The sequence below is a fragment of the Syngnathoides biaculeatus genome, chromosome 19, assembly GCF_019802595.1.
Source record: "Syngnathoides biaculeatus isolate LvHL_M chromosome 19, ASM1980259v1, whole genome shotgun sequence".
Lineage (NCBI taxonomy): Eukaryota > Metazoa > Chordata > Actinopteri > Syngnathiformes > Syngnathidae > Syngnathoides > Syngnathoides biaculeatus.
Genome location: NC_084658.1, coordinates 17,702,640 through 17,721,799, shown reverse-complemented (window position 1 = coordinate 17,721,799; position 19,160 = coordinate 17,702,640). Strand labels below are relative to the sequence as shown.

General features: G+C 56.2%; 6 protein-coding genes across 10 annotated transcripts; 2 read left to right on the top strand and 4 right to left on the bottom strand.

Moving 5' to 3' along the window:
• Window positions 1–11: 11 nt before the first annotated feature.
• On the bottom strand, window positions 12–1,082 carry ppp1r3g (protein phosphatase 1 regulatory subunit 3G). The gene has a single exon (XM_061805356.1). It carries the CDS (start codon window positions 686–688, stop codon window positions 20–22), a length of 669 nt encoding a protein of 222 aa, XP_061661340.1. The 5' UTR covers window positions 689–1,082; the 3' UTR covers window positions 12–19.
• A 409-nt stretch (window positions 1,083–1,491) lies between these two features.
• On the bottom strand, window positions 1,492–4,507 carry LOC133492746 (cytochrome b5). Its single transcript, XM_061805357.1, has 5 exons — window positions 3,882–4,507; window positions 3,263–3,391; window positions 3,154–3,183; window positions 2,429–2,463; window positions 1,492–2,345 (listed from the first exon to the last, which is right to left on the bottom strand). Exons 1-5 carry the CDS (start codon window positions 4,026–4,028, stop codon window positions 2,258–2,260), a joined length of 429 nt encoding a protein of 142 aa, XP_061661341.1. The 5' UTR covers window positions 4,029–4,507; the 3' UTR covers window positions 1,492–2,257.
• An 880-nt stretch (window positions 4,508–5,387) lies between these two features.
• Window positions 5,388–9,179, top strand: dipk1c (divergent protein kinase domain 1C). Of its 3 annotated transcripts, none has more exons than XM_061804958.1 (9): window positions 5,388–5,717; window positions 5,844–6,048; window positions 7,065–7,268; window positions 7,347–7,400; window positions 7,499–7,668; window positions 7,754–8,024; window positions 8,130–8,294; window positions 8,437–8,511; window positions 8,601–9,179. In XM_061804958.1, exons 2-9 carry the CDS (start codon window positions 5,887–5,889, stop codon window positions 8,751–8,753), a joined length of 1,254 nt encoding a protein of 417 aa, XP_061660942.1. In that variant the 5' UTR covers window positions 5,388–5,717; window positions 5,844–5,886; the 3' UTR covers window positions 8,754–9,179. The 3 variants fall into 3 exon arrangements, with proteins under 3 accessions (XP_061660942.1, XP_061660941.1, XP_061660943.1); XM_061804957.1 differs by having other exon boundaries at window positions 5,403–5,717; window positions 7,499–7,683; window positions 8,601–9,166; XM_061804959.1 differs by having other exon boundaries at window positions 5,407–5,717; window positions 7,529–7,683; window positions 8,601–9,166.
• Window positions 9,180–9,404: 225 nt separating this feature from the next.
• Window positions 9,405–12,708, top strand: hus1 (HUS1 checkpoint clamp component). Of its 3 annotated transcripts, XR_009792695.1 has the most exons (9): window positions 9,405–9,656; window positions 10,162–10,289; window positions 10,383–10,559; window positions 10,743–10,850; window positions 10,913–10,987; window positions 11,059–11,158; window positions 11,221–11,349; window positions 11,964–12,120; window positions 12,570–12,708. XR_009792695.1 is itself a non-coding variant. In XM_061804962.1 (8 exons), exons 1-8 carry the CDS (start codon window positions 9,605–9,607, stop codon window positions 12,044–12,046), a joined length of 852 nt encoding a protein of 283 aa, XP_061660946.1. In that variant the 5' UTR covers window positions 9,406–9,604; the 3' UTR covers window positions 12,047–12,492. The 3 variants fall into 3 exon arrangements, 2 of the variants coding, with proteins under 2 accessions (XP_061660946.1, XP_061660947.1); XM_061804962.1 differs by lacking the exon at window positions 12,570–12,708 and having other exon boundaries at window positions 9,406–9,656; window positions 11,964–12,492; XM_061804963.1 differs by lacking the exon at window positions 12,570–12,708 and having other exon boundaries at window positions 9,406–9,656; window positions 11,900–12,037.
• Window positions 12,654–14,618, bottom strand: cavin4b (caveolae associated protein 4b). Its single transcript, XM_061804961.1, has 2 exons — window positions 13,573–14,618; window positions 12,654–13,160 (listed from the first exon to the last, which is right to left on the bottom strand). Exons 1-2 carry the CDS (start codon window positions 13,936–13,938, stop codon window positions 12,654–12,656), a joined length of 873 nt encoding a protein of 290 aa, XP_061660945.1. The 5' UTR covers window positions 13,939–14,618.
• A 569-nt stretch (window positions 14,619–15,187) lies between these two features.
• On the bottom strand, window positions 15,188–17,983 carry LOC133492575 (tomoregulin-1-like). The gene is made up of 10 exons (XM_061804964.1): window positions 17,677–17,983; window positions 17,270–17,379; window positions 17,069–17,198; window positions 16,974–17,000; window positions 16,815–16,902; window positions 16,593–16,741; window positions 16,486–16,533; window positions 16,293–16,413; window positions 16,054–16,215; window positions 15,188–15,710 (listed from the first exon to the last, which is right to left on the bottom strand). The coding sequence occupies exons 1-10, from the start codon at window positions 17,828–17,830 to the stop codon at window positions 15,626–15,628; spliced, it is 1,074 nt and encodes a 357-aa protein (XP_061660948.1). The 5' UTR covers window positions 17,831–17,983; the 3' UTR covers window positions 15,188–15,625.
• Window positions 17,984–19,160: the final 1,177 nt, after the last annotated feature.

Genomic DNA, 19,160 nt, shown 5'->3' with positions numbered 1-19,160 from the left:
CGGATGAGGAAAAAGCAGCTCAAGTGGCGCCGGGCCGGTACCGCAGCGTGAAGTTGCGTCCGCCGTTGTTGTCCCAGAAGTCGCCCTCGTCCGAGCGCAGGTAGACGGCCATGTGGACCGCGGCCCCCGCCTCCATCGAGGGGGGCGTGTAGAGCGTGAAGGCGTAGCGCGCGCCCCCGTCGCCCGGCAGCTGCAGCGCCTGCGCGTCCACGTGAGAGAGCCACTCGTTGAAGGTGTAGCGCACGCCCACGTCTCTGCGCGCGCACCCGCAGAGCACGCGCACGTGGCCGCGCACGTCGAAGTGCGTGACGGTCAGACGCTCCAGGCACACGCGCAGGACCCGAACCCGAGAGTCCGGGTCCGCGGGCTCGGCGAAGCAGGCCACCAGGCGGCCTCCCCCCGGCTGCGCCTGCGCCTGCGCCTGCGCCTGAAGCCCCCCCGTCGCGTGCGCCGAGACCACCTTGGCGGGCACGTGCGGCTCCTCGAGCGCGCTGAAGTGTTTGACGCTGGCCAGACTCAGCCCCAGAGAGTCCGCGAACTGGACCCGTTTCCGCAGCAGCAGCGAGGCCGCGGGGCAGGCGGGGAGGGACCGGGCCCGCCGCCTGTCGCTCATGCGCCGCTCCAGCTGACGCGCGTCCACCTCGTCGTCCAGTTCTTCGTCGAGTTCTTCGCGGTCGTGGTTCTCCATGGCGGCGTGGAGCGGAGCGGCGGGGCTGACCGGGACCGGAACCCGAAACCCGCAACCCGCCAGGACGGTCTCTCGGTGTGCTGCTGCTGCTGCTGCTGCACGCGGCGCCGGTCAGAGTCCGCGCTGGGGCCCGCTTGTATACGGGAGCCCCCCCAGCCCCCTCCCTTGCCAAACACCCCCCCCCCACACACACACACACACACAAACACAACGGCGCACCTGCTGCACGTCTGAAACGTTTTCAAACGTGCTTCAACTTTGGACCAGTTGTGTGGGAAGTACACCAGAAAAACATCAACATCATTGCTGAAAATGGCCCCGAACTGCTTTTGGAAATATTTGGGAGCAACTTGCCACCCCGAAAATGCATTTGTCCCCCAGATAGGCCATTTTGGAGCGCCTCGTTGTCGGAAGCATGAGGAGGGGGGGGGGGGGGGGGGGGGGTTAGTGCTTTAGTTCCACCCGGCAGGTCGGGCATCTCGTCCACCAACCATTACTGCAGTCTTGTGCCCCCCTGCTGAAAATGTTTGCGATCCAACTAAAACACAAAATGCATGCATGACGTCATGTTGAGTGAATGTGTTGTAGTTGGTCGATGGCCCAGTCGAAGGGAATTGGATCGGTTCCCGAGGCGCGGCAGATAAAGACTCGGAATGATCTCGTTTGCTTTTGCGATCGTTGTGACCTCTCTCGGCCACCGTACGGGGTCGCCGCCGGCTGCCGTTAAACTTTTGGTGATTTGGTCTCATGGACGACATCACGAAAACACATTTTTTTTGATGCATATATTTAATAATCAGTGCTCTTGTTACAAGGTATTGAAAAGTGTAAAAAAATATTAAGTGACAAAACACAAAAACTTTTGACAGTGGAAAAAAAAAAGTCAACATCTTTCAAACATCACATTTGGTGATCATACATGTTTATTGCAAAATGGAAAAGTTGCATTCATCTTCAGCTTCAGTTGATGACACCGCCCCCCCCCCCGTGCGTCACTCCACGTCGGCTGTGACGTCACGCAAACACGCACGTTCGACGACTTTGCTTTGACGTGTCAACATCAGTAGTATTTGCATCCATTTCATATTTGTGACGAAAGCGGGCCAGCCCAGCTCACGGTCGACACCGCTTGTCCATTTTCCCGAAAATCGAAACTTGGGACCGTGCAGCAGGTCCTTGACTCGAGTGCAACTTTTGCTTTCATGGAATTTATTTGTAGATATTAATCATTTGTGTTTATCATTGATGTGAACTGAAATGCACAAAAGTCACGGGTCGGGGCACCGCTGTACACGTTTCATTCACTTTTATTGACTGAAATGGCGCCCTCTACTGGATAACAGTGTACCCTTCAGTAAAAGTTACAAATCTCAAGTTGTCTAAATCGGTTTGTGATTTTTCATTGGAAAAAAAAAAAGGAACGATTTCATTTGTTTGAATTCCACCATTGTGCGCCGAGGTCACCCGACCGAGACGGGCCACGCCTCCGGCCCCGTTTCAAGCGCGACCGACCCCCGACCTCGAGAGCCCGACGGGAGGAGACCCGGGCCGCCGTACGCGGCGACGACGTCACGGCTCGCCGTCGGCCGTGTACATGCGATACATCAGCGTGACCGCGGCGGCCACCGCGGCCGGAACCAACCAGTTGGGCCAGCAGCTGCAAGTACCACAACAGGTAAGCTGCGTGTGTGTGTGTGTGTGTGTGTGTGTGTGTGCGCAGGTGCGCACGCGTGTACGTACCTCGGCTCCTCCTCCAAAGTTTTCGCCAAACTTTCCTGCAAAGCAAACGTCAAACGCCTCATTTTTTTTTCCTTTCAATGAAGACCAAACACGTCGTTCACCGCGTTGCAATCGAGTGGATCGATTTTGTTTTTGTCACGAAGCTCCTCAACTCGGCGGAACGTAGTTCCTTGTAACCGAGGTGCCACAAGATGGCATCAAAGCAACACTTTTAAATGTGATAGCGCATAGCAAAAAAAATGAATATTTCTCTGTGGGAAAAAAAAAAAAAAAATCATCAAGTAGTTGAAAGAACGAGTACATGAACACAAGCCGGTTGCTGACGGAAGCACGTAGAGCCGGAGCCGGAGCCGGCATCGACTCTGCCGCGGAAAGCAAAACCAGGTTCAGTATCGCGTTAGAATTTGAATCGGTTTGCAAGTCCTGTCGACCTGTCGAGGTCTTTGCTTTTCATAGTGGAATAATAATAATAATAATAACAAAGCAATCAAGCTTTCGAAAGAAGACAAACTGAAGTGTTGACTTTTGCGAATTTATCCACGTGATACTGAACGTTTGCGTTCCTGCCGTGGGAAGAATTCACTTCTGCAGACTAAAGGGGGGGCCAGGGTGGGGGGGGGGGGTCATGAGAAAAGAAGCAAAGAGCACGATGAAATTGCAAAGTTGCACATTTTTGTCATCCTACAGCGGCGGCGGCGGCGGCGGCGGGGGCCAACCCCCCTTACCGAAGGCTTGGCCACTTTCTCTCTGTCGTCCTGCGCACACACAAAGAAAGCAAAGCAGACGGCGCGTCATTTTTTTTTTTTTTTTTTTTTTTTGCGGGCGCGCACGTACCGGGTGCAGCTCCCCGATCAGCATCTGGGCGGCCACGTTGCGGGCGTCGCCGGAGTGGCCCACGTCCTCGAAGCACTCGGTGGCGTCGCCGCCCGCGTGCTCCCGCAGGACTTCCTCCCCCCCGGGGTGCTGCCGGCGGACATTGAACGCGTCGTAAAAACGCCTTTTGATAAAGCTTATCGAAAGGCAAACACGCAAAGCGCCTCGGGCGACCTCGCGCATCGCCCGACGTCCTTCGCCGAAGGTCTGCCCCCCAACCATCAAAAGATGAATCTCTGATATTATTGTATTATAATGTTCCCAATTCCTGCTGTATGAAACAAACATCTCGGAATTCTTCACTCAGGCGACCTTTCGTGACGCTTCTCCGAGAACACGCAAACTCTGCACCGCGGAGGCCTGGGTTCGAACCCCGGTCCCCGCAAATTGATTGCGAACGCGCACACACACATTGTATCGACGTGTGTGAGAGGACATAATACACACACACACAGTTGTACTTTTGTTCTTGTGTTACTTTGGCAACTCGCACTTGTGTTGATGTTTTTTTTGCCCCCCTAAAAATTTGAACGTTTGTCGTTGTCACGTTTTATTGTTGGTTCGCGTTGGCGGCGCTCACCTCTTCGAGGAATTTTGTGACGTCATAGACTTTGTGGCGGATGACGATCCAAGTGGACTTGAAGGAGTTCTGCTTGCTGATGTCGTCCAGCGTGAAGTATTTGTTTGTGCTTTCCGGGCTGTCGCGCTGCTCTTCTTCTTCCGCCATTTTGGCTCTTTGCGCGAGGACGGAAGTCAGTCTGGCTGGAGAAACTCGATTTGGTGGATGTTGAACTTTTCCCGGAGCGGGACGTCGCACCTATACTCCAAATTTTGTCCTGCCGGCGACCTTGTCCGCTTTGAACTTTCAAAGTAACGTTGAAGTCAAGGAAACACAGGCGCGCGTGATTTTATTGTGAAAGTAAATATCTGGTTCCGCCTCAACCCTTCGTAACCCCGCAAATGTTTTGTTTTGTTTTGTTTTTTTTTGTGGCGGTGGGCCCCGCCCCCTCCGCCTCTCCGCGTCCTCGTTGGTCGATGCCTCTATCCGCTCTGTGATTGGACGCACGAGTCTGTCAATCATCGTGTGCCGAGGGCGGAATGAGGTCAGGGGTCGCCATATCAAAAATCATTCCCGTCACAACATGAACAATTTCACGAATGTTGAAGCTTCTTTTTCTGACGATATTATTAAATTCCATGATATTCAGACATCATCCAACTTGTTTCCAAACTTTCTTTTCTGAGTTGAACTCTCAAACGGAGATCACATGACAAAAGTGCCACTTATTAATTTTGTTTCAATTACCTCGCACTCTTCGCAATGTGTGCAGTTTTCTTTGTGTACATTTTCTTTCCACGGTCTATTATACCGTTTGTCTTGCGTGTTGCCTTTATCGCGTGTTATGGTGCTCAAACTGTTTTGTGCGTGATATTATCCATCCAGCCATCCATCCATCCATCCATTTCCTTAGCCGCTTATCCTCACGGGGGTCGCGGGAGCGCTGGGGCCAATCCCAGATGTCAAGGGGCAGGAGGCGGGGTACACCCCGAACTGGTCGCCAGGCAATCGCAGGGCACACGGAGTGTTGATCAGTTAGGGGGTGGCCCCCGACTGGTCGCGACGTACCGAACGGTTGCCTCTTGGCCCCCCCCCCCCCCACCCCACCCCACCCCCGCCCGCCTTATTGCATCAACGTCATTGAAGGAAAACAACGACAACAAAAAGAATGAAATGTTGCGGGCTTGCGAGCCGCCTCAGCCTTCTGCTCCTGTTATTCTTGGCAACTGGGGCGGGGGGGGGGGTAATTAGTCTGTTGGGGGGGCTGAACCTCACCAAAGACTTGTCGATGCAAGTAACAAGAGGAGGGGGGAGAGTGGAGTGGGGTGTTGTTTTTGGGGAAGGGGCAAGCCCCCCCACGTTAACCCTTCACCTGCAGCGTGGGGCGTCACAAAAACATGAAGAATGCAAAGAAGCTGCAGGGAGGGCGAGCCAACCTTCACACGGGCGTGCCTGAGCGCGCACATGCCGACAAAACGAAGCTGCGGCATTCCAAAGCGTAGCGAGGGCAAGAGTCGGGGGGGGGGGTCTTGAGACGCTCCCACACATCCGAGGAGCGCTCCTCGTCCGGAACGCCTCAACTCTTCTCACGAGCAAACTTTTCCGCTCCTTTTTTTCACGGCCCGGGCGGAGGTCACAGCTGCGAGGGCCCCCCCCCCGATCGGAACTCCTCCCGCTTCTCTTTGGTCCCCCACCCCCGCCCGTCCCGATCTTCTCGGAAGCGAAGCGCCGCGCCGCGCCGCGCCATGACCAGATGAAGAGATCCAGTGGCCCGCGTCGACTCGATGGGGAACACAGCGGCAGAGTCCGACTCGGTCTCCGGTTCCTCCGGTCGCAGACGCCCGGACGAATGCAAATGTAATCGACGGATGGATCGGCATCTTGGCGGTTCCGTTTTGGCGTTAGCTTTGAAACGGAAACGTTTGGAGGCAAAACGCAAGTTCTAACCTTTCAAAATATCACTTTGGCGTCTACCTTTGTCAGAAACGATTGAATTATCGAGCGCGTGTTGAGGCCTCAGTCGCCGATGTCGAGGGTCGGCGTTCGCTGTTGCCGCCTGACGCTGGCGCTGCTGCTGGCGTGGTCGGCCTCGCGGTTGCTGCTCGGCGGCCCGGCGCTCCTCCCCCGGGCCGACTCCCCGTCCGACGCGTGCACCGACGCCGCCGGCGAGGAGATCCTGCGTCGCCTGGTGAGTCCTCAATGCATTGTGGGTAAACGCGCCGTTTATTTGTCCACGCTTATGAAGACCAAGAGAAGAAAATCCCAAACCAGCGACGAGATCAGCGCGAAGATCCAAAGGCAACACCAACACGCGGCCGTGACGACTCGTCCTCGCTGCTTCTTCTTCTTCTTCTTCTTTTTTTTTCTTCCCCCCCCCCCCCCCCCCCATCCTCACTGCACCTCACGATCGTTCCCGCTCCCACTCCAGGTTTTTCTTCTCTCGGACTCAATGTGACCAACGTGATCCACATTTTGAGGACTATCAACGGCTTCAGTCCCTCAAGTAGAATCCAACCCTATCCTCCCATTGACGTGTCTATTCGTCAAGTAGGTTTTTCACTGGTTAAGGCTGGGAGGGGGTCTCAAGCACTTTGTGGATTCAATCCAGCTTCGCAAGGCACTTTGAGATAGACTAACAGATAATCTTTCATTGATTTGGATTTGTAATCAGCGCAGCAGAACCATCGCCAAGTCATTTTTATCCTGTTGGAATCTTCCAGAGTTTCCCAAACGGTTTGTTGGGTGCGCTGCTCCCGGCTGACCGGACGTCAGGAGGCCCGTCTGAGGTTTTTGTCCCGCGGAGCGCTCGACGAGCTCGCTTTAGGGCACAATGGCGGCAGCCGGCGCGCGTCTCGGACATTCCTTGCTAGTTACGCAGCCCGCCGAGGAGGGCCGGGCAAACCGCTTGACACCCAAGTCCGGACGAGTAGCACCCGACGGCGGGGCTCGTCCTTCCGGAAGCTTCCCCGTCAAGCTCTCGCTGACGTCCTCCTTTAAAAGCCGGCCGGCGTCAAACCTTTGATGAAGTCGGAGAGTACAGATGTCTGTTTTCAAATACAAGAAAAAAGAAAGAGTCCAGTACCGTAACGTAAAAGCAGCGCGAGTACTTTTCTGGAGGTGGGGGAGCGAAGGACTCCGCCCACACGACCTTGACCCCGCCGCCGCCGCTTCTCTTTGCGCTTCTTCTTTTGTTTTGCGGGCCAGTGCGGCGACTTTGCGGCGGGACTGGCGGCGGGCGACATGTGCGCCGACCTGTGCGTGGGCGGCCTGGTGGAGTACAAGCGCTGCCTCTACTACCAGAGCGGCAAGAAGGTGATGGAGGTCCGCTGGAGGGGGCGGCCCGTCGTCCTCAAGTCCGAGCTGGAGAACTTGTCCTCCTACCGGCCTCTGGGACCTCTGGACTACCAGGTGCACCAAAAAGAAGAAGAAGGACCACGTGAAGAGGAAAAAGTCAGCTAACCCTTTGTGTCCGTTACGCGGCGGCAGGACGCAGCAGGCGACGCGTCTCCGCTGGACGTCGTCCTGCGCGCCGCGCCGGAGGTACGTCGGCCGCCGCGCTCGTCTCGGCTCGATTTTTTTTTTGCCCCGGCCTGAGCCCGAAACCGGCGGATTGAGTTTTCGGCTAACGTTCCCAAAAGATCTTTTGCAAATGCCGTTATGGCGGTCAGGCCGAGGGGGACCGGGACCGGGACCGGGACCAGGACGAGGAAGGAGGCGCCGGTTCCCCGCCGAAGCTGCGCCCCTCGGACCGGAAGATCTACACCCGAGCCGAGCTGACGTCTCTGTGGTCTCTGCTGCAGCAGGACGAGTACGCCTTCCTCAGGTGGTTCCCGCCGGCGCCGGCCGCCGTCTCGGCCTTTGACCTCTGACCTTTCCCTCTCGGCGTCGCGCAGGGTTCTGCAGGACCTGAGCGCGCACGTGGCCAAGGTGGTGGGCTCCTGCGGACACTTCTACGCCGTGGAGTGGTTGTCGGCGGGCCACGCGTGGGACCGGGACGTCTTCTCTGCGGACGGGGACGAGGGGGAGGGGGGCCGGGGGTCGCGGGTCCACCGCATCGCCCTCAGCTTCCTGGACATGGTGCGACACTTCGACGACGACTTTGCGCACAAAGTTCATCTGTGTGACGTCAAGCCCGAGAACTTTGCCATCCGGACGGATCTGACGGTCAGCGTTGAGCTAAAAGATGCCCTTGACCTTTCCCGCCTTTCTTTTACTCGCTCCTTTTGCACACGCCCCAAAATATTCGGCCGACTTTTGTCCGTGGTCCAGGTGGTGGCCATCGACGTGGACATGGCCTTCTTCCAGCCCAAGATGGAGGAGATGCTGGACCGCGAGTGCGGCGGCGACGACGACTGCGGCTTCTTCGACTGCGCGTCGTCCTGCGACCTCGGCGCACGACGCTGCCGCCGCCGCCGCGCGAACACCAACCTGCAGGTCGAACGGACGGACCCTCGGTTCGGCCAGGGGAGGCCGGCGGCGCGTCTCACCTCCTCCTCCTCCTCCTCCTCCTCCTCCTCCTCCTCCTCCTCCTCCTCTCCTCCTCCTCCTCCTCCTCGTCCTTCTCGTTGTCAAACAGGTGATTTGCCAGAAGATCTTCGGGCTGTGGTTTTCTCCCACGTTGCTGGGCGCCAAAGCGGGGCTCCCCCTGCAGGTCCGTCCCTCCGTCTTCATCGTCTTTTTCCTTCTTCTTTCCTTCTTGCGCCCGCTTCATCTTCTTCTCCGTCTGGCGCGTCGGAGCAGGTGGAGCTGCAGAGGGCGGTCCGGGAGTGTTCTGAGTCCGGCGTCGGAGGAGGCGCCGGGCGGGATGTCCACCGGCGCCTCTTCGATATCCTGACTCGCCTCCTTCACGAGGGAGGAAAGTCAGACGAAGGTCGCGTTCCGCTCAACTTCTGAGAATCTTTTGCAGAACTCGTGCTGAGAATTTGTCAAAAGCGACTGCAAAACGTCGCACGAGACGACACTGACGACCTTCCCGACGCCAGTGGAGTCGGGAAGCCCGCGGTGACGACGTCGCGCCGTCGCATTCCAGAACGTCAACCGTTGACCTCCACGCCCTTTGAAGCCCTTCATCGACCTGAAGAAGGATTTGCGTCAATGATGATTACGATGGACGACGTTCGTAACGGTGTTGGAAGCATCTGGAAGAAGAAAAAAAAAAAAACTGCGATGTCGCAGCGCCCTCGTGTGGGGGCTCACTTATCAATTGTTCCAATTCAAACAATAAATAATGTACTGGGGCTGTATTACGTGAGACAAAAAAAAAAAAAAAAACTCCCGTGATTCCCACAAAACGTTGCCCGTCCTGTGAAAAGGTTTTCATTGAGTTGGGAGTATTTTTTATTATTTTTTTTTTTTTTTTGGGGGGGGGTTTGTAAAAAAACAAATCTGTAGTTTTAACTTGAAGTAAAAGAGAAACAAATGAATAACAACAACAATATTGATTTCTATGTGACTGGCCGGCGACCAGTTCAGCTGAGATTCCCGGAACCCCCGTGAGGATAAGCGGCTAAGAAAAGGGATAAAGGGATGCATAAAAACATTCATAGCGATCGGCAACGAGTTTTGGAGTCGCCGTGTCGTGCGGGACGTATGAGCGTGTGACACCATTTGCTACCGTTGGCGCTTCCGGCGGACCTTTAACGAGGACGGAACGGACGTTGGCTCCTCGCTTTCGATTTGACGCCGTCGACGCGTTGGCGCTCCTCCGAGTCGTCTTTGTGGACGTTTTGCAGTGCGAGTTGGACATGAAGTTTCGGGGCAAGATTGTCGACGTGGCCTGTCTCAGCCATTTCACTCGTGAGCGCACTTTGAGGGCGGCTAACTCATCATTTCAACCTCCAATGTAGCTTCGCGTTCGTTCGCCTCTTTTGCTTTGTCTCCTGGCTCGACCGCACTTTTGTTACTTTGAGCGAGAACAACCAAAATCGGTTTCCTCGGCGTCGAAATAAGTTTCGATGAAACACGTAAACTGTTAAACTGTCACGACCCATTCAAGCAGTAAGTAAGTCAAAACACAATTTGTGCTCGTTGCCATCTTCGACTCTGCTGTGGTTGACCACATTTAAACGAGTCAACGAACAACGTGCACTTAAATCTGTCGCCGTAATGCAGAAGAACAAGGAAACCAGACCTCGGAACCGGCTTCTGACGTTGCGCCTATATGCAAGATTTCCAATCAAAAAACAAATCTGCTTTAATTGTCAAAAACAACAAAGTTCCTCTCTGTGAAGGCGGATTTGACATTTGAATTTCCCCCCTGAGCGCTAAAATGAGTTTCTGCTTCACCTGACCGCCGTTGCAGGAGTTGTGAGCACCATCTCCAAGCTGACCAAGACGTGCGTGCTGCGCCTGGCGGCCGACCGTCTCTTCTTCATCCTCTGCGGCAAAGTGGCCAACGGCGGCGTGGCCGTTTGGTGCGAGCTGGCCCAGGTAGCGAGCGCCGTCGGGGCCCGGGGTCGTCTCCCGGCCCGTCGCGACCTCTCACGTGCGTGCGTGCGTGCGTGCGTGTGTCCCGCCCCTCAGGCCAACATCTTTGATGAGTACCAGTTGGAGGGCGTGAGCGCCCGGGACAACGAGATTTGTCTGGAGGTGACGCCGGAGAACATCTTTCGCGCGCTCAGGACAGTCCAGAACGCCAAAAGCGTCAAAGTCAAGCTGACCAAGAAGCACTGCCCCTGCCTCACCGTCGTCGCCGAGCTGGTCAGTGGCGAATATTGAATGGCCAACGCGGGGATTACGCCGGAACGCTAAAACGTTCAACCGAAGCCGGGGCTTCTGTTCGCGTGCGAAACGCCATAGACGGGCAAAGGCAGATTAGCTTCGATGATTTGAAAGCTTCAGAGAAATGCGCGCGAATGATGTCATCACCGTGCGTCCTCGCAGCCGACCGCGACGAGCGTCAGCCGCGTGGTCACGCACGACGTCCCCGTGGACGTGGTCCCCCGACGGCTGTGGTGCGAGTTCGACGAGCCCGGCGTGCCCGACTTCGACGTGAGTGCGCGCCGCGCCCGTGCGGGCCTTCCGCTCCCGTCACACGTGTCGTTGACCTTCAGGTGAGCGTCTGCCTGCCGCCTCTCAAGACCATGAGGAACGTCGTGGACAGGATGAAGAACCTCTCCAACTTCCTGGTACCGGCGCAATGTCGTGTCGGCGTTTGCGTGTCTGTGTGCGCGCTGACGCGTCTTTGTGTGCGTGCGAGGTGGTCGAGGCCAACCTGAGCGGCGAGATGACCCTGAAGATCGAGACGGACCTCGTGTCCGTCGCCACCCACTTCAGAGACCTGGGAAATCCTCATTGGGGTAAAAGTGCTCCGACCGGTCGCAGGTCGCGCGACCGGGCTTGACCCTTCTCCCGCCCGCAGGTGACCCCGCCTCCCAAGATGGCGGGCGGCGGCGCGACCCGGACGCCGTGGCGCAGGCGCGCGTGGACATCAGGAAGCTGCAGCAGTTCCTGGCGGGTCAGCAGGTCAACCCCAGCAGGGCCGTGTGCAGTAAGTGCATCTACGTCGCCACCTAGTGCGTAAAATCTCATCGTACGTCACCCCCCGGTGGTTTTGGTTTGAACAGCAGCATACGAGCGGGTCCCCTTTTAGATTTGGCCACAAGATGGTGAGCGTGCCGAGTTCGACGTCGGCATTCTTAAGAACGTGAAGAGGAGGCCGACCGAGGCTTGTGCTGCGTGCGCTTTGGCCACGTGGGGGCGGTATCACGCAAATCAAGGCGTCGGCGGAAATGTTAGTTAAAATGTCGGCTCAACTCGGTTGCTCCACTGCGTGAACAGTTTTTCGAAAATGAAAATGGGGGGCCTGTACGTTTTTTCACGGCGCCCCCCCCCCCCAGCAGCGCTGTGACCCTTTGGGGCGTGGCCAAATGTGGACAAAGCTGCAAAAATAGTCGGTGTCGAGGCGTCAGATATTAGTGCCGTTCTGATGAGCGGGGATGGTTACGACTCGTCAACGGCGCCCCCAGGTGGCCAAGAACATTATTACTCGGGACTAAATGGGACAGAAGTAATGTGGGTTTTTTTTTTTTTTTTTGAAGGGGGGGCCTGACATTTCCCGGGACTGGTGTGACCCCCCCCCCCCCCGCCGCCCTTGTCCCGCAGACATCGGCCACCAGAGGGTGCTGCACCTGATCCTGCTTCACGACGACGTTTCCCTGCAGTACTTCATCCCCGCCGTGGCCTAAACGCCGGCGGGCGGCCCACGAAGCACTTTGACCTCGGGCAGGCGGACGGCGAAGAAGACCAAAGGATGTCAAAGGTCACCCGCAGGACCCGCCACCAACGTTACTTTTAGCGGGACGGGACGAGCGTCATGAAAGTTGTTCTCGTTGTTGTTTCCGTGGCAACGCGTGGTTCCTTTGTGATTTGTTGATGTTGTTGTTTGGTTCGTGGTTGCGATTTAGTTTATGATGATTGTTCATAATATTTTTAATGATGTCGTTTAGGATTATTATCAGTGACTAGTGAAAAACTAATTGATGATGATGACGATCTGAATCACTGCCACTGATAAATATGAGTTTGCAATTAGTTGATTGATTTTAATGAGATGACAAATATGTAGATGATCACCAAATGTTCTTGGCACGCTTAATAAATGATGGCAAATCGTCGTCCTTCCCAATGGAGACGATCGATTTTGAATTTTTTTTTTTTTTTTTTTTCGGTTCCCCCTTCCAGACTTAAAAAGCTTCTCGTTTCTTTCAGGTCCGATTTTATTGGCCAAAGTCTCACGCGACAGCGCCGGCCGCCATCTTGTTCCGGGTCACCCGCACGCACACCCGTCGGCGGCTACGACAGCCGCTTCATGTCGTAGACGGGCACCTCCTCCTCCGCCGGCGGGGCGGCGCCGGCGCGACGGCCCTTGGGCGGCGGCACGGGCGCGGCCCCCCCCTCGGCGGCAGCGGCGGCGGGGTCGGCTCCTTCCTGGCCCTCGGCCACAGTCCTCTCCTTCTTCAGGACGTTCTTGGCGAGGGTCTCCTTGAGCCGCTCGCCCGACTGGCGGATCTTCTGGCGCCGCTCGGCCGTGACGATGCGCTCGCCCAGTTTGTTGACTTTGGTGCCCAGGCTGTCGCGGGTGCGGCTCATGTTCTCCCGCGAGAAGGCGGCCTTCAGGCTCTCCATGCGCGTCAGGCCCGCCTTCTTCTTGTGACGCCCGGCCGCCGCCGCCGCCGCCGGGTCGGCCTCCTCCACCACCATGTACTCGTCGTCGTCCGAATCTGGAGGGAGCGCCGCCTTGAGGGACTCGCCTTCGTCGTCGGCGTCGGCCGGCGCGGCGCTCCGCACTTCCTGCTCGCCCTGAAAGACCACAACGCGCACGGCGGATCCCTTTTCAACCGCGATGTGGCTTCAAAATGGAGACGTCAGGTTTTTATGATTTGAAATATTTTCTTTGAACGCGCCTGCGTGTTTATGGTTACGCGACGCGAGCCCTCTCTTACTTTTCCTGCCTCGGTTTCCTTTTTTGCGACTTGGGAGTGCAGAAGAAGAAGTTTGCGGCGCTCCCGCCTTCTTGATCCCGCCTCCCTAAATAGCGAACGGCAGCTGTCGGCGCAGCTAAACATATCGCCGATCGGGTTACCGGGGAGTCGCGCGTTGCTAACAAACTGGTCTGGCGTCATTTTGAATGTGAGCCAATCGGGGCGAAGGGGTTTTGGTGGAGCGGGCCAAGACACCCCCCGACCTCTGAGCCGCGCCCGTCCCTCCTCACCTGGTAGATGACCACTCGGAACTTGTTCTTGGCCAGGAGGTCTCCCTGCGTGGCCTCCACCTTCTTGACGCGCAGGTTCTGGTTCTCCAGGCGCACGCGCACGTCCTTGACGTGTCTGCTGACCTTGCGCGTCTTCTCCAGAAGCTTCTCCAGGACGTCGGCGTCGCCGGCCCGCTCGGCGGCGAGCTTGAGGACGCCGGCGCGGATGTCGCCCACGGCGCTCTCCAGCTCCAGCTGGCGCTCGTCCATGCGGCGCTGCGTGGCCTGCACGCCGTCCAGCAGGCCGGCCACGCGCTCCAGCAGGGAAGCCACGCCGGCCGCGTCCTCGGCGCCGCCGCCGCCGCGCGCCGAGCTGTCCGCCTGCATGCCGCTTTCGCTCTCAAATGGCTGAGAAAAGGAGGAGACGGTAGGGGCGCTGACAGGCTCCGCCCAGCCGGCTCAAAAGAGGACGGGATCGGCTTACAGTCGGTTTCCAAAATGAGGGATGAGGCGTTGGGAGGGGGTTTGCGACACTGAACGAACGGGACGATTGGCGGCCATTTTTCAACAGACTTGGACGTCCCAAATGTTCCCGTTTTCCTCTGGAGTGGGCCTTTCTCGCCCAGATTTGCCGAGTCGTCTTTCTCGATTCAAATCTCGCAACGCGGCCGTCTGCGGGTACCAGTTTTGTCTTTACAAACCTGAATTTCGCACACCCGTCTCACTTCCCCTCAATTGCTTTTTGTTTTTTCATCATTAAAAAAAATAGCAAATAACGGGTTAATAAAATGAAAATTGTAAAAATGCCAATTTCCTCCTTGGTTGAGGTCACGGATGAAATGGGAAATATTGGAAAGTCGCACTTTTTTGGTTTTCTTGTGTGCGGATGCCACTTCTGACAAGAAGGTCCAATTCTGCCCTTCCGTGACATTCGATTGCCACTTTGCCGACTCGTCCCGACACCGACTTCATACGCTTTGTTTTGCAAATTGAAACGTTTTCTTTCTAAATTGCGTCCGCAAAGATGGGACAGCCAATCATTGGTACCCGGACCCGCCCCCCCCCCCCCCCCCATCTCGGAAAGCCCCCGAGCGTCCGTCTATCGGCGCAACCTTTACCCCGCTGGCGAGTGGACGGGAAAGTTCTCGAATGTCTGGAATGTTGGACCCCCTCCAGGTGGACGGACATCATCAAGCTTGATAAAAATGTGAGGATGAATACAAAGGGAATGTTGACATGGGGGGGGGGGGGGATTCCCACACCAGCTGGTACCTAAAATTATCTTGGCCCCCCTCCCCGTGGGGCAGAGAGGTGAGCTTCTGCACTCATGTAAGGAGCCAATCAAAGCAAAGCAAGTGTTACCATGGTGATTTAATTCTACAACATCGTAACCACGGCGACACGTCACGGCGGCATGCAACAGCTACGGGGCGGCCAAGGCCCGGTCCGGTTCGGTCCGGAACCGGTCGTGGCCGCTTCATCTAGAACATGAAAACGAGCAACATGAACACCTGGTACCAACGTTAAGTATTAAAAAAAAAAAAAAAAAAAAACAATAATAATAAAAAAGACATCAGCATCTTGAAGAAAAATCAAGAAAAACAAAGTTTTTTTTTTTTTTTTTTTCTGGAAAGGACAAAGGCGAGAATTTGTTGCTTTGGAAGTCAAGACAAGAAGAAGATGTGACAGTGCAAGAAAAAAAAAAAAAACAAAACATTGAGATGAGAGCGCCCCCTGCAGCGCGTCGCCAGCATCACACGTAGGTCCCTAAACGCCTCGCGGTCCCTTTGGGGCCGGCGAATTCAAAAACTTTACAAAATTAGAAAAAGTTCCACGTTTGAAATGCGATGCGGCGCTTCCTTCCCAAAAAAAAGTTCAGCTGCGCTCGAGCCTCGGGAGGATTCTCAAATGTTCCGCAGCGGAAAGGAACAATAATAATAATAATTTAAAAAAAGATAAACAATAAGGCCCCTCGGGAGTCGAACGAGAAAAGGGAGAGGCACCACAAGAGGAGTTATCAAAAGTGTCCGTGGAAAAAAGTGGATCAGGTGACTGCTCGCTAGGCCAGGCTAGGCTACATGATCCTGGACGACGTCCCCGCCGGGAAGTGGCCCAGATGTTGCTTGTTCCTGCGGCCTCGCTTGGCCTGCTTGCACCTCCTGCGGGACAAAAACACACAAACGTTCTTTCTACACGACGGCGTCTATTTTATGAGGAGCCCCGGTTCCCGCGACGTGACGCTGCCATCTCCGTGCTTCGCAGTTGGGGCGGTGTTCTCGGCGCGGCCCCCTTATATGTTGGTCACGAAGGCCAAACGGCGCGCCCTTTATGATGAAATTATTTTGATGATCCAACTTTCATCTGATTTGACTTCAGACTGAGACGAAAAATGAAACGTGGATGTGGACTTCCGGCTTCAACCGTACGCGTCCCGCCACCGCTGCTACTTTTATCCATCAGTTGAGCGCGTTTTGCGTAGAGGCGCGGCGGCGGCGTCCTCACCTGGCGAAGCACATGACGAGCGCCGCGATGACGGCGATCTGGACTGCGCCGATGATGCCGGCGATCAGGACGTAGTGCAGCTTCTGGCCACTGGGGACCACGTAGAGGATGTTGAAGTCCACCAGCTGGTCGCAGCGAGGACCGCCGTACGACGGCGAGCACCTGACGCGGGCCAAAAAGCGCACGAGCGTCACGCGACCGGTGAGGCGAGGCGAGGCGAGGCGGCGACGAGCCGTTACCTGCACGCGGCTCGGCCGTCCCTCATCTCGCATTGGCCGTACGTGCAAATGAGGGCGTGGTCTGGAGGGCAGGGGGCGGAGACTTCCTCCAGCCCCTCCTCCTGGCCAGCTTTCGAAACCCCTGAAAGAAGAAGAAGAAGAACAGCGAGTTGATGACGAGGACGAGGACCCAAACGCCAGCGAGCGCCCTTACCGAACACGTCCGGGTTCATCTTGGCGCCGTCGTCCTTCCTGCTTTTGTCTGCAGGAGATTTAGAATTTGACAAAGACCACGAGGAGGAGGCTTTGCGGTCCCGTTACCTTGGCAACGGCCCACGTGGCGGATGTCGATCTTGGTCTGCTTGAGGCACGACGCCTCCCGCACGTGGCACGGCGTTTCGTACGTCACGCCGTCGCCGCCGCACACCGGGTTGTCGTTGTGGCCGTTGCACACGATGTTGCACATGCAGCTGCGCGCACACGCACCAAAGTCCGTCAGCAGCTCACCTGCGTTTGCGTGCGCGCGGGCGGGCGGGCACTAACAGCGTGTCCTCGGCGTCTTCGTCGCACTCGGCGCCAAACTTGCAGTTTCCGCATTTGGACGTTTTCCTGCCGCCGGAACCTTCGTCATCTAAACACATGAAACGAGTTGCCGTCTCCTTGCGCGCGCTTGAGGGCACTTCCCGCGTGGCGCGCGCGTACCTCCGTCTCCGGATCCCGAAGCGCCATCTGCCGGTCGACACGGGTAAACAAATGAGCGACCGGGCGGGGGGGCCGCCGTGCGTGTTGTGCGTTACCGTGGCGACAGGCTCCCTCGGAGACGACGGCGACGGCCCGCTGCTTCTTGCAGGCGGCTCGCCGCAGGAAGCAGTCGTTCTGGTACGTGTCGCCGTCGGACGCGCACACGGGAACGTACTTCTTGTGGCACTGGAACGCACACGCAGGCTCGCTACTGACCCCCGCAGGCCGGCGCGACGGAAGCGGCCGAGCGGACTTACGTGGAAGCGGCAAACGCACTTGATGTCGGCGCCGCTCTCGCGGCACGTGCCGCCGAAACGACACGTGGCCGCGTCGCACACGCGCAGGTCGCTCTTCTTGACGGACGCGTCTGGAAACAAAGAGGAAAAGGCCACGTCGGAGGGGTCGTGACCTTGGCGCTCTTTTTCTAATGGGCAAAGGGACCTGCGCGCCACCTGACGCGCGCAGGAAGTGAATGAGCGACCTTTTCCTGTCAAGCGGCGGATTTTTCTTTGCCTTGCTCAGAGGTCAAACGTCCGGAGTGCAATTTTGTCCCAAACGGCACCAAAGCGGTCGACGGCTGACCTTGAGGCTTGTCGGTTGTCATGACGACGCAGACCGATGACGGGAGGTGACCTGCGCCCGTGCGCGTGCGCGTGCGTCTCACCTGGACACTCGTCGCTCTTTCCCGGTCCGCAATCGAGCGCGCCTTCTCCTTTTCCTCTTCCCCGTCCTCGTCCTCGAGGAGTTCCGCTCGCGTAGACCTCGGGAAGGAGCAGCAGCAGCAGCAGCAGCAGGAACGACGACGACGTCGATGCCATGATGGGCGTCGGACGAGCTTTTGTCCCGCAAGCGCTGGGCTGGCGGAGAGCAACAAAGGTGCCGACGGCGAAGAGGAGGAGGAGGAGGATGAGCAGCACCGAGGCCGACGGACGGACGGACGGACGGACGGACGGCGACCCCCAACCGGCTCCGGCCTCTCAAAAACCGGACTGCGCCTCAGCCTCCATCCCGCCCCGTCGGACGGACAAGAAGCAAGAACCGCCCGCTTCGAGTCGCCGTTCTCGTTTCTTTCTTTCTTTCTTTCTTTCTTTCTTTCTTTCTTTCTCCTTCTTCTCCTCCTCCTTCTTCTCCTCCTCCTTCTTCTTCTTCTTCTTCTTCTTCTTCGACCGATCTCATCACAAAGGGCCGGCTGGCCAGATCACGTGACCGGAGTTTGACCCCGCCCATTATTCCCCCTCGGGAGCGTGACGTCACCGCGAGGCCGCAGCGGGCGCCCCGCGCCGACGTCATTTGACGACCAAGGGGACGTTTTATTTGCCGTTTTGCCGTTTTGTACCTCCGCTGACGTTACAAGTGACAAGAAGCCTACCGGGCACTTTTCATCAAGCGAGTTCTTGACCACTGGCCACTGCTCAATGATCGATAATCCATTTGTGAGCATGCGCCCTCTTCTCCCTTTGACTGCTTGCGCTGTTGCCGTCGAAGCTGATTGAGAATCAAGGAGGAAAGCGATTCTTGGGGATCGATACAGTTGTCATCCTCCCTCTTTTTGCTCTTGAAAGTTGTTTCTTTTCTTTTCTTTTCTTTTCACGGACTATTTCCGAAATCCCGCCCAAGAATTTGACATGAGAAAAGTTTGCTTTCATTCCACGTCATTCATCCGCGCTTTTTTAAAGACGCAATCAATTCAATTGATTAGATGGCAACCAAGAGCGCCTTTCTTCCTCTCCGCTTTTCTGGCGCCGGCGGCAGGGGGCGCTCTTGTTCTTGCGCTTTGTTTTTTTGTAGTGTTTTGCACTTTTCAGCCACTCTCGTGTGACAGGCGAGAACTGGCAGCACCCCCCAAAACAAAAAATGGTCCGATATTTATCATTTGTCATTTGGCAAATGATATATTTGAGAAGAATTCAGTTGGAATTCTTCAGATTTTGATTCTGATATTTGGAAGGAAAAACATTCAAAGTGGCCCATTGATTAAAAGCATGTTTGATGAATTAAAGAACCTCTTTTTGTTAAAATGAATCGAAAATGAAAATGAAAATCATATCCCAAAGCAACGTGAGTCCCGGAATGCACTGCAGCATGCAAAGTTGACTTACTTCAGCTTTCTCACTTGTGTGTGTTGATGCATATTTGGTGAATGTTTCT